Source organism: Salmo salar, chromosome ssa01 (genome assembly GCF_905237065.1).
Source record: "Salmo salar chromosome ssa01, Ssal_v3.1, whole genome shotgun sequence".
Taxonomy (NCBI): domain Eukaryota; kingdom Metazoa; phylum Chordata; class Actinopteri; order Salmoniformes; family Salmonidae; genus Salmo; species Salmo salar.
The window spans coordinates 123,192,194-123,204,849 of record NC_059442.1 but is presented as its reverse complement, the minus strand read 5'-3'; the positions used below and the strand labels follow the sequence as shown (position 1 = coordinate 123,204,849).

At 38.8% G+C, this 12,656-nt stretch overlaps 1 protein-coding gene across 1 annotated transcript; it reads left to right on the top strand.

The window, feature by feature from the left end:
* Positions 1-4,123: 4,123 nt before the first annotated feature.
* LOC123724447 (zinc finger protein 22-like) lies at positions 4,124-9,226 on the top strand. The gene is made up of 2 exons (XM_045688112.1): positions 4,124-4,618; positions 8,309-9,226. Exons 1-2 carry the CDS (start codon positions 4,372-4,374, stop codon positions 8,692-8,694), a joined length of 633 nt encoding a protein of 210 aa, XP_045544068.1. The 5' UTR covers positions 4,124-4,371; the 3' UTR covers positions 8,695-9,226.
* Positions 9,227-12,656: the final 3,430 nt, after the last annotated feature.

Sequence of the window (12,656 nt, the reverse complement as noted above, 5' to 3'; positions counted from 1 at the left end):
CATCAGCCTTGATTTAGTGATGATAATATCCTTTATTTTTACCTTGGTCACCAGATGTATTCATTTACAATAACTGGTCTAGCTTGGTCACTAGATGCATTCATTTACAATAATTGGTCTAGCTTGGTCACTAGATGTATTCATTTACATTAACTGGTCTAACTTGGTCACTAGATGTATTCATTTACAATAACTGGTCTAGCTTGGTCACTAGATGTATTCATTTACAATAACTTTGCTCATCAGACAGATCTGTCCGCTACCTTTTTGGTTTCATTACGTTGAACCGTTACATTTCTCAGCTCATCAATCCCTGGGGCATCATTTGACCTCAGTCTGTTTTCTTAATGGGGCCTTGCTTATCAACAATACTCATAAATAATTTTATAAACACACTCAGTGCCCTTTCAGGATCATCCTCACTGCACACTCCCAGCCATCGCACATTCTGAACCTCATCCACAAATGAGTCCTGACTGAACCTCTTGTAGGGCCTTGGGTATGTTACTTTAGGATCAGCCTTTGGCATATGAGTCCTGACTGAACCTAACCTAAATTATTGTGACTGTCAACTGCTCGGCATACAGAGTATTTACATTTGTTTTAAACATTTTTTAGACTACTGCTATTCACTGTTTATTTTCTATGAGTCACTTCACCTACATGTACAAATTACCTCGACTTACCTGTACCCCTGCATATAGCCTCGTTATTGTTATTTTATTGTTACTTTTTATCTTATTTTATTTATACTTTAGTTTATTTAGTAACTATTTTCTTAACTCTATTTTTTTAACTGCATGGTTGGTTAAGGGCTTGTAAGTAAGCATTTAATTTTAAGGTCTACACCTGTTGTATTCAGCGAATGTGACAAATAACATTACATTTGTTTTGATTGGTTTGGTATTGGGTTTGTTTGATATTGCAGCCGAAAGTGCAGGCGACTGCCAACTGACTGATCTATAAATCTATAAATCACCTTGCATCATAAATAATTACTCATTATTATTTATAAATCAGTCAGCCATTAACTATTTACCCACAATGCAGCATGGATTTGATGCTCTCGAACATGGCCAGTGGTTTAGTAGATGACATAAAGGCTACGCTGCGAACGCGATATCGTGTGTGGAACATAATCTCTAATAATTTGGCTGTTCTAAATTCTGTGTTCTTCAAAGCCTAGACTAATGAACCTATTTTTGACACAATCAGCTGGAAAGCGTCAATGGTTCAGGAAATTTTTTCCCCATCCCTTTTCAGCACATTCTCTGGGAACTAGACTACAGGAGATTTGTGAGGTTTTCTACCTTGGCTTACTGCTAGGGCGCTAGCTGACTGACATCTGGAATCTATATATTTTGGATGTTGGGGATTTTCCCTGCCATCATTCTGTATGTCTCTGCTCTTTCGATCTGCAGTCATGTTTTAGTTGGGTTTTGTTAGTTGGGTTCTAACTGGTATCCATTAGTTGGGCTCCAGCTCACTGACCATAGCTGGTTGGCTGAATAGCTAATGTCAGCTGGCTGGCTAAGATAACTGCATATAGCTAATAATATTTGGTTAGATGGCATTATGTATTTTCAAAACGTTGGTTTACTTTAATCACTCAAGTCATGAGTTCAAACGATTGGTTTAATTTGAATTTATACATTTGAAGTGATTTCTGTTGTAGCTACATCATAGGGAATAGGCTGGTCCTCCATATTACTTCACACCTGACATTGTCATTATTCTGAATTCTGATTGGTTTCAAGTAATAACTCCAAAAATAGAACAGTGAGGTGTAACTTTGCATTGGGACTTTAAAAATATTTTATTTGATATTTGTCTAAAAAATACAAAACATGCACATACAAACGACAACATCATACAAACATTAACTACATCACACCTGCCCAGACCCACTAGAACACACCCCCATCTCCATTAACTACATCACACCTGCCCAGACCCACTAGAACGCACCTCCATCTTCATTAATTACATCACTCCTGCCCAGACCCACTAGAACACACCCCCATCTCCAGCTCCTGCATCACTCTCCACCACATGGCCTCAAACGGCATAATTTTATTTCTCTCCGTCGCCCAGAGGGACTATCATTTGTCCCAACATCACAGGCCACAGACTTTGATACGGTTAAAGACTTCCAAAAGTTTGTCCACAATTTGAGATCGACTGAGTTTTTTTTTATACACCTGCCAATGTTAATCCATTGAACGAGACAAGTTACCAGCCAGGACATATTGCTAATGCTCTTCCCATTGATAACCTGAATGACAATTAACTTGTGGGTGGTGGCCGTGATGACGACCTATTCGATGACATCGTCCATCGGGATTCCTAAAAAAGGAAGACGCTCTGGATTGATCACTGGAGTCAGATGTGAAGGAGGAGGTTGATCATCAGGAGTCAGATGTGAAGGAGGAGGTTGATCATCAGTGAACCTCTAGGATTGCGGCTGGGCTGGCGTTTACACTTCCAGCTTGGTCATATATTTTGATATATTGAATGTTGATATTGTGAACCTATGTTATATATTTGTACCTCCTGTTTCAGGAAGTGATGTCACTAAGTACTGCCCCTATATATACAGTGCATTCAGAAAGTATTCAGACCCCTTCACTTATTACACATTTTGTTACATTATTCTAAAATTGATTACATTTAAAAAATCCTCATCAATCTACACACAATACCCCATAATGACATCACAATACCCCATAATGGCATCACAATACCCCATAATGACATCACAATACCCCATAATGGCATCACAATACCCTATAATGACAACGTGAAAACAGGTTTTTATAAATGTTTCAAATGTAACAAAAACAACAACTGAAATAACACATTTACATACAGTACCAGTCAAAAGTTTGGACACACCAACTCATTCAAGGGTTTTTATTTTTACTATTTTCTACATTGTAAAATAATAATGAAGACATCAAAACTATGAAATAACACATATGGAATCATGTAATAAGCAAAAAAGGGTTAAACAAATCAAAATATATTTTATATTTGAGATATTTCAAAGCAGTCACCCTTTGCCTTGATGACAGCTTTGCACACTCTTGGCATTGTCTCAACCAGCTTCATGAGGTAGTCACCTGGAATTCATTTCAATTAACAGGTGTGCCTAGTGAAATGTTAATTTGTGGATTTTTTTCCCTTCTTAATGCATTTGAGCCAATCAGTTGTTTTGTGACAAAGTATGGGTGGCTCTCATGAGGATTGCCACAGGAAAGGAAGACCCAGAGTTACCTCTGCTGCAGAAGATGCATTCATTACAGTCACCTGCACCTCAGATTACAGTCCAAATAAATGCTTCATAAAGTTCAAGTAACAGACACTTCTCAACATCAACTGTTCAGAGGTGACTGTGTGAATCAAGCCTTCATGGTTGAATTGCTGCATTGCAAAAACACTGTTTACAAAAGCTTTGTTAAATAACAAGAAGGCCAGCACACTGTTTACAAAAAAAAAAATGTTATTTCAAAAACAAGGACATTTCTAAGTGACCCCAAACTTTTGAATGGTAGTATACATCTACATGATGTATTGTTACACAATGTAGGAGCAGTATAGACCTAGTCTGTTCATTATATACATCTACATGATGTATTGTTACACCATGTTGGAGCAGTATAGACCTAGTCTGTTCATTATATACATCTACATGATGTATTGTTAAACCATGTTGGAGCAGTATAGACCTAGTCTATTCATTATATACATCTATTTGATGTATTGTTACACCATGTAGGAGCAGTATAGACCTAGTCTGTTCATTATATACATCTACATGATGTATTGTTACACCATGTAGGAGCAGTATAGACCTGCAGTAGCTGGCTACTTATTTAGATTTAGTTTGACTTAATAAAACTGCCTTAATAAATGTGCTGTAGTAAACATTTTTCATTCGCACTAATCAATCAACACTTTCCTGTCTTTGTATGTCTCAATATAATGGTATTATTTAATTAAATTCATTTAAAATAATCTTTGTCTGAAAATAAAATATGATCCTCAACTGCGTTTCCCTCCAGTCAGCAGAAGGCGATGTGCGTCTTTCAGGCGATGCTGCAGCGTGACGTATAATCTAGTGGACGGTTCCTCATAAACAGCTCGTCAACCACCTCGGTAGCTTGCTAGCCAACATAGCCGAAAGATTCAAGCTATTTATACGCTTTCGGTGTATATTACCTACTGTGTTTTAGACACAGTTCTGTTGTATCTACTTCTTAACCTATTTAATTTAATATTACGTTATTTTGTATTAGCTATAGTAGCTGGCTGGTTAAGTTAGCACTAGCCTAGTCGCTAATGATAGCTAGCTAGATAACATCCCCGAAAATGAGCTCCCTAAACTACTCCCCTCCTGTTAAAGAAGCTCTGGGGCTGAACATTGTCATGAAAGAGGAGAAGGAAGAGGAGGATGTCACAGTAAAACAACAAGTAGATGGTGAGGCTGTTACAGTTAATGAAGAGAAAGACGTTTCAGTGAAAGAAGAGGATGCAGTTTTTGGAGTGAAGAAGGAAGGAGAGATTGCTGTCACATTGAAAGATGAAGAGGAGGAGATAGGAGATCTGATTAACACCAGTAAGTACCGCCTTAAATTGTTTTTTAACTTTGGATATTCGGAGTTTGCTCGTCAATACCTCTTCAACGGAGGGCCCTGGGATGATGACTGATATGTCTAGAATCAGATGACGTAGAGAGCAAGCTACCCCTTGTTTTCTCCGTTCCGTTTCCAAAAAGTGACTTAACATAATATATATTTGAGAAGGGTCTATCTGCTGACCGCAGACTGGGGGGCACGGCATGTTGTGATTTTCATGTGGTGATGTTTTACTACACACCGTGCCTCCCAATAGTGCCATGTGAGAGTTGGGTTGGCTACACCAAAGATTATGGATATACTGACAAGATGTCTCTCCGCCCTAACAAGGGGAGTCGTTGCTTTAGTCGTTGTCCACAAAGCAGCACTGTGGGTTGTCTATGTCCTGCCTATCCTGTCTTTGGATTGGTGGATTCATCTTATTATTGTAATCTATTGTTTATATTCTATGAGGGTTGTTGTCGTCAACCGCCTCTATTCAATGGAGAGAGATGCTAAGATACTAGCATGAATATGCATAGCGATCTGGAGACAACTCCTATAGTGTTTTTATCAAAGTTGTCGGTATGTCACGTGTCCACATAACAACTTAATCATTACGAAACTTCTGTTGGATCAAGTAAACCTCACATAGCAAATAAGCCATTCATTTTGTTGTTGACCAAATTCAACACTTTCCACATTGGGTTGATAATTGTTTCCACTTGGATACAACCTACTGTAACCTACTGGCATGACCTAGAGTTACAACCTACTGTAGCCTTCTGGCATGACCTAGAGAGATACAACCTACTGTAGCCTACTGGCATGACCTACAGAGATACAACCTACTGTAGTCTACTGGCATGACCTAGAGAGATACAACCTACTGTAGTCTACTGGCATGACCTAGAGAGATACAACCTACTGTAGTCTACTGGCATGACCTACAGAGATACAACCTACTGGTATGCAAGTGTAACCGATGTGAAATGGCTAGTTAGATAGCGGTGGTGCGCGCTAGTAGCGTTTCAATCAGTGACGTCACTCGCTCTGAGACTTGAAGTAGGGTTTCCCCTTGCGTTGCAATGGCCGTGGCTTTTGTGGAGCGATGGGTAACGATGCTTCGTGGGATGTCAGTTGTTGATGTGTGCAAGGGTCCCTGGTTCGAGCCCGGGTTGGGGCAAAGAGAGGGACGGAACCTACACTGTTACACAAGCATTTCTAAACTTTTTTCTAAATTTTATGGGGTATTGTGATGTCATTATGGGGTATTGTGATGTCATTATGAGGTATTGTCTGAAGATTGATCTTTAATTTTTTTTAATCAATTTCAGAATAAGGCTGTAACGTAACAAAATGAGTAGAAAGGAAGGGGTCTGAATGCACTATGTTCTAGGGCTGTCCCAGATTTATTTTTAAATAGTATTTTATTTCTACCAATTGATTGGTTGAAATGTTATGAAGTGTATTTTTCCATATAGACACACCCCATGTGTTTAATCAAATCTATAAGTAGTTATAGTCATAACATGTGGATTAAATAGTATGTTGTACCTAGTTTCCCTCCTTCAGGGAACAGTAGTTATAGTCATAACATGTGGATTAAATAGTATGTTGTACCTAGTTTCCCTCCTTCAGGGAACAGTAGTTATAGTCATAACGTTAAGCTTGTCATATGATGAACTTCAACTTAAATACTTGATCTTGCTGTCGGACAGTTTTTTTTTTGTATTTAGATCTCTGAAATGCACTCGAACTACGTAACATTTAGTGTCTCCTTGTTACGCTGGGAAAACAGTTTTCATGGGCACAGAAATCCTAAATCATTTCAGAGTTTGCTAAATCCAATAGTTGTAACTGAGTCACCTTAAGTTGATTCACAACACCCAAATGGATACTGTCATTAACGCGGTTCTTCAATAATTACACATAATACTGTAGCTGTTTAGTTACAGTCACATGTTCAACTATCATCAGCGGATCCAGGAAATCATTTTCTGCATGCCAGTCAAATGTGATTCTTCATTCATTACTCTGGTAAAGACAGTTATGCCGTGCTCCACGTTGGATCCAACATCCCTAACAAATTGATGTTTATCATGTGTTATTATCTGCTTGATTTACAGTAGCGTCTCGTTAGTCTGTTTGGACACAGAGATACTTAGCTCATAATGTGTAGAGAACTGTTCCTTGATGGATAGGCTATTGTGCAACACACAGAGCTATTTTCCTTTATTCAGGACATTTAGAATGACAACACATTACAGAGTAGCCTAGTGGGATTATTCACAAAATTATCTGGTTACGAAATGTCATGACAAAGACATTTTAGTTTCCATGTTTCACCTGAAATATTAAATGATTTATAATCCTAGGTCTATGTTGTTGTTCGGTGAAGTTATGGGTCCTACAGTAGGTCTATGTTGTTGTTCGGTGAAGTTATGGGTCCTACAGTAGGTCTATGTTGTTGTTAGGTGAAGTTATGGGCCAATTTGTTAAACACTTAGTGTACAAACTCTCATTGTCAGGCTGATGGACAAAGCTTGCCAAAGAGCATTTTACTGGTTGAAGTGTTTCTTAAGTATTAAGCAGTTGATTTGAGACAATAACACAAACATATTAAGCAAGAGATTCAAGTGAGCCTTACAATTATAATCTTAAAATTGTGTGAAATGCACTCATACGCAACCTGTAAATGGAGGCTATTTTTGCAGTCAGCCTATGAGAACTCCCCTGAGTTTTCCCCACGGTGGTGAATTAGTGAATAGACACAGAGCTTAATGTGAGTTTCCTTTAGTAGCACTCCTGGTCTTGTGCTGTAATATTCAGAGTACATTGTGAAAAACTAAAATCTTCGCTCACCATTTTTGCTCCAGGGAGATATACTACATCCATAACTAGTGGTTTCCTCATTACCAGATATACTACATCCATAACTAGTGGTTTTCTCATTAGCAAGCAGGGAGGAGTTTCTACAACCAAATTGTGTGTGCATCGCCCTCGTGCGCCAATTTTAGCAAACACAGAAAGGGGCCTATATTGGAGACCAAAAGTTGTCTGGCGCACTGCTTACGGAACCCAAACTGGCTGCTGTTGCTAGCTATTTTGTATTTAGTCATCTCTCCTCCTTCCAGGCTTTTTCTTCTCTTGACTTTATATTGCGATTGGCAACTTTCATAAATTAGGTGCATTACCGCCACTGACCTCGTTCGTCTTTCAGTCACCCATGTGGGTATAACCAATGAGGAGATGGCACGTGGGTACCTGCTTCTATAAACCAATGAGGAGATGGGAGAGGCAGGACTTTCAGCGCGATCTGCGTCACAAATAGAACTGGCTTCTATTCTATCCCTTGGCAATGGAGACGCTCGTTGGCACGCGTGAGCAGCGTGGGTGCAATATTTTAAAAATATAGATTTCTACATTTATTTTGTGACGCGAGCGGTGTAGTCAGCCTGTTAGGATTTCAACAACTTTAATAACTTATTTCTAATTACTACTAATTTGAAAACAAGACAAAATATGACTATTGTTGCTAACTTGACTGTCTTAATTCTCAAATTTAACAGACGTCAATTGTTGTACAACTTCATGGGTATGCTCTGGGCATCACCTTTTACCTCAAATAAACAGTGGATTTCTGCTGTTGTGGGCCTTTAACCGTCTGTCTGACTTTGTGATTCACACAGGAGAGAGACGGGACTATTGTGGATCTTCTGGGGAGCCTCAACAACATCATGATGCTGACGAGGCAGAGAAAAGTCTCTCCAGATCAGAACTCCTCAAGAAACACCAGCAGAGACCCACAGGGAAGAAATCTAACTGCTGCTCTGAATGTGGGAAAAGATTCAACTCTTCAGTAGACCTTAAATTACATAAAATAATTCACAGTGGAGAGAAACCTTTTGGCTGTGATCACTGTGGGAAGAGTTTTATTCGGTTTCAAACCCTGAAATCACACCAGAGAATACACACTGGAGAGATATCTCATAGCTGTAATCAATGTGGGAAGAGATACTCTGATAAAAGATCTCTGATTAAACATCAGAAAATACATAAAGGAGTTGTTTCATGATACCAATGAAATAATGTCACAATATAGAATCTTTTAACATTGTAGTAGGAGTATTTTAATGTCATAATGTAGAGGCCTAATTGTTTTGCCCTATTCAATTGATTTCAGCATGATATGGATATTAGCCTCTGAGGGAAAAAGCCAGGCTCTGAATTGAAAGAGTACTATTTATGAGATTTAACAAAAAGTGAACAACACAAAAAGAGTTGTTACACTTACCACGTTGGTGACCGACTTGTATCAAAACACAACACTTCAAAATGTTTAGGTTTTCAATATATCCCAACTGTTTCTGCATATTGGTTATTGATTTGAACACGTTAAAACTGTTTTTTGACATTGACATTTAGCAAAATGTAATTCAAAAGACGTTGAAAATAAGACTATGCCCGAAGTCCAATATATGTTCGGTTCTAGTTGAAAGTGAAAGTTGAAAAGATTTCGTTTTTTTTTTTTTCAATGACTTGAAAACAACTTAATTTCAAAGTACTTGGACGCAGTATAATAAATTGGTCTATAATCAATTTCATTAACAATCCTACATCACTCCAGTATTTCTTGACAACTTTCAAGTGCTAATTGTCTTTATTCCACTACTGAAGAAGCATGACTCAAATCACCTCATATTTCAAACATTCAGCCTGACAAAAGATACATGTTTTATTATTCCATGCCTCACCATTAAGTTAATTATTGCCAATACATATTAACAAAGGGGTGTACATTTGCTTTTGATATTTCATATTGTAATGACCCGGCTGGGTCATAAAGGGAAAAGAGACGACTCTAGGTGTGCAGGTCAGAACACAGGTTTATTCCTAAACTGGGCTATTGTTCAGGCCACGCCGCTAAATGCCGAACGTACACAATTATACCATGTCGAGTTAAGGGTCACTCCCATAGGACAGATCAAGGCCCCGAACAGAAAAGAAAGAAGATGAGACAGTAATCCCTATTTATGCATTTCCAAATCCCGCGGGATTACCCATCATACCCCCCCAACCTTTCCCTCTGTCCTGACATATTTAACCCCTGCTAGTAGCCATGAGAACCATAACACACCCACAAACACAGAACACAATACCGGGTCGTTACAATATTTACAATTCATGTAACATTTAGTATCATTATTTATGCAACAAACTGACAATTTTTGGGTACAATTACATTGACATTGTTGCCCTGCTTTTAGAATATCAGGGTTCATTCTCAGATGTGCCAAACCAAATGTAATTGAGCATGACATTGGGGACTGGGCCCTGATCCAACATGCTTATCGAGTGAACCCGGAAAAGAGAGAGAAGCTCTGCGGTGAGGTGGAAAGTTACTACGGATATTGCAGGAGTTTCCTCTTGAAATCAGACATGTCCATGGTAAGGACAACTTGGTTTCTGATTGTCTCTTGGTGGGCAGTCAAAAATATTTATTTTGCATTTAACCAGTGTGTTACCATGGATCCCAATTTATTTTAACTGCACGTTTTTCCGTATTGGAGATGAGTTTTGTTTGGGCTCGTTCCAAGGGGACGAGAGTTCTAGAAGCTAGTGAGTTTTAGGATTCTATAGAAAGAAAAAGGAGAGAAAATAATACGATTGTATATTATTATTTAGAAATACGTGTTTTTTTTCTTGTTTTTAATTGTTGACAGCCAGTAGACACCATGTTTATATTGTAGAAGGTGAAGCATTGTAGTTGATTATGTGAAATGTAAGTTGTTTTCTGTTGGTGGTGAGCAAACTTGTCCAACAACAATATAGGATATATTTGTTGTCTTAATAAGGGGGAAGGTGTTACAGGCTTTGGTTTTTCCATTTATGTTTTGAGGTTGGACTTTAGCTCGTTAGCACGTATAGGTCGTTAGCACGTATAGCTCGTATAGCACTGATTGGCGTCACCTCGTTAGTCAGTATGTGTTACACCTGTGCTGGCTTGTCCATCTCGTTAGTGGGAAGGTGTTTCACCTGAGCTGGTCCAGGTTCTATTTAAGAGTGTCTGGCCCAGTGCTCCATTTGTTTTGATAGATGTGGAGAGTCAACACCTTTAGTTGCTCTACTTCCTGTCTTTAATTTTGGTGTGGGTTTTTCTTTTGTTTGTCTCTTCTTGGGCAGATTTAGTGGGTCTCATGGTGGGTGTCTTTTAGGTCCCAGTTGTTGTTACTAGTCAACTTCCAGTGGACACCCCCATGGTGTCTATCATAACCCCTCCTAAAAAACAAGCTTATATTTTAGGTTGGATATTGCATCCAATTAATATTTTAATCAATGGCATTTTCTTAGAATATTCATTAGTCTTTCAGTTGTTATTCTTCTGTTTGTTGTGTTCTAAATATTTCAGTTTATTTTATTTTTATTCCTGTGAAGCTATTGTGTTGCATCCATGTCTGACATGTGCTGTATAAATAAAGCTTGATTTGATTTCAACAAGTTAACCCAATGACTGACCAATCTTAGTATGAAAAACAGTATCAATCCCACTTTTCCAGCCTGCTGAAGGCGTGGTGGAGTGGTAAACACCACCTCCGGCTCTAACAGGGGCTTGAGGTGGTCTCCCACAGCTCTGCTTATGTCATGTTCTGTGGCCTTGCTGTTCCATTTCTTGACTGCCCCTGATACACAGAAATAAAACACATTTAGTCATATTATATAAAACATTCAAAGTAATGGATATGGAACATCTATGGCGTCAGTTACACCTGGCACCTAAATGTGACTACTGCATTAGGTCTGGATGCACAAGGTCTGCATTAGGTCTGGATGCACAAAAGTCACAATGTGCTCGCATTAGGTTTAGATCTGCCAGGATGGGCATTGTTTGGAATTTGAGTCTGGCCACCAAATATGCATAAGCAATGTAAGGAGGTGGGGTGAATGAGTGGGGAAAAGTACATTCTACACATATGACCTTCATAATATCAAAGAACAAATGTGTGTCTGAGGGGAAATTAACTTTCATACAGCCAAAAGGGGTGAGAAATTGCACCAATATCAGTGGACAATTTGCACTAATATAAATAAACATGGATGATGGAACATATTCCCTTTTGCTGAGGTGATGAACCGCTAAGGGGACATAAATATTTACCAACTAAACCATCTGTGACCTCTCTGGCTGTAGAATGGTTTTTCCTAACCAGTCCCTCAACAGCACTTCTGACTGAGCTCCACCCTCACTAGGTCTTCAGAGGAGAGGAAGGCTGAGGAGGGATGGAAGGATGAATGGATCAGTCAGTCAATAAAGTGTAGAACTGCTGTCTATGCTGTCTGACAACATCACTATTTTAGTAGTTCATTAAAGTATATAAGGCTTTATGACTGCTGAATACCAACTATCAATCACACGTATTTGCAGTTAGAGACACATCCTTGAGATGTCCCTAACCTGTTGAAGTTGACATTTAAAATGGTTAAGGTTAGGGTTTAGGGTAGGGATGTCCCAAGGATCCCAGATAACATTGACCATTGTGCATTCTTCTGTCTCTTTTACATAGCAGGTGATGGGTTCTGACTTCTGTATCTTTAAACATTAAATATCCTTATTATGTGAAATTGAATGAAACAATAATGTATGTTGATGCTAATATGATGTACAATATTCCATGATGTTTCTATATGATAACAATAGCGTAATATATTTAATAATATATTTAATATATTGTAATATATATATATATAATGTAATATATTTGTGTCCTCCTCCCAGAGTGCTAAGAACCTTGGCGTGATCCTGGACAACACCCTGTCGTTCTCCACTAACATCAAGGCGGTGACCCGATCCTGTAGGTTCATGCTCTACAACATTCGCAGAGTACGACCCTGCCTCACACAGGAAGCGGCGCAGGTCCTAATCCAGGCACTTGTCATCTCCCGTCTGGATTACTGCAACTCGCTGTTGGCTGGGCTCCCTGCCTGTGCCATTAAACCCCTACAACTCATCCAGAACGCCGCAGCCCGTCTGGTGTTCAA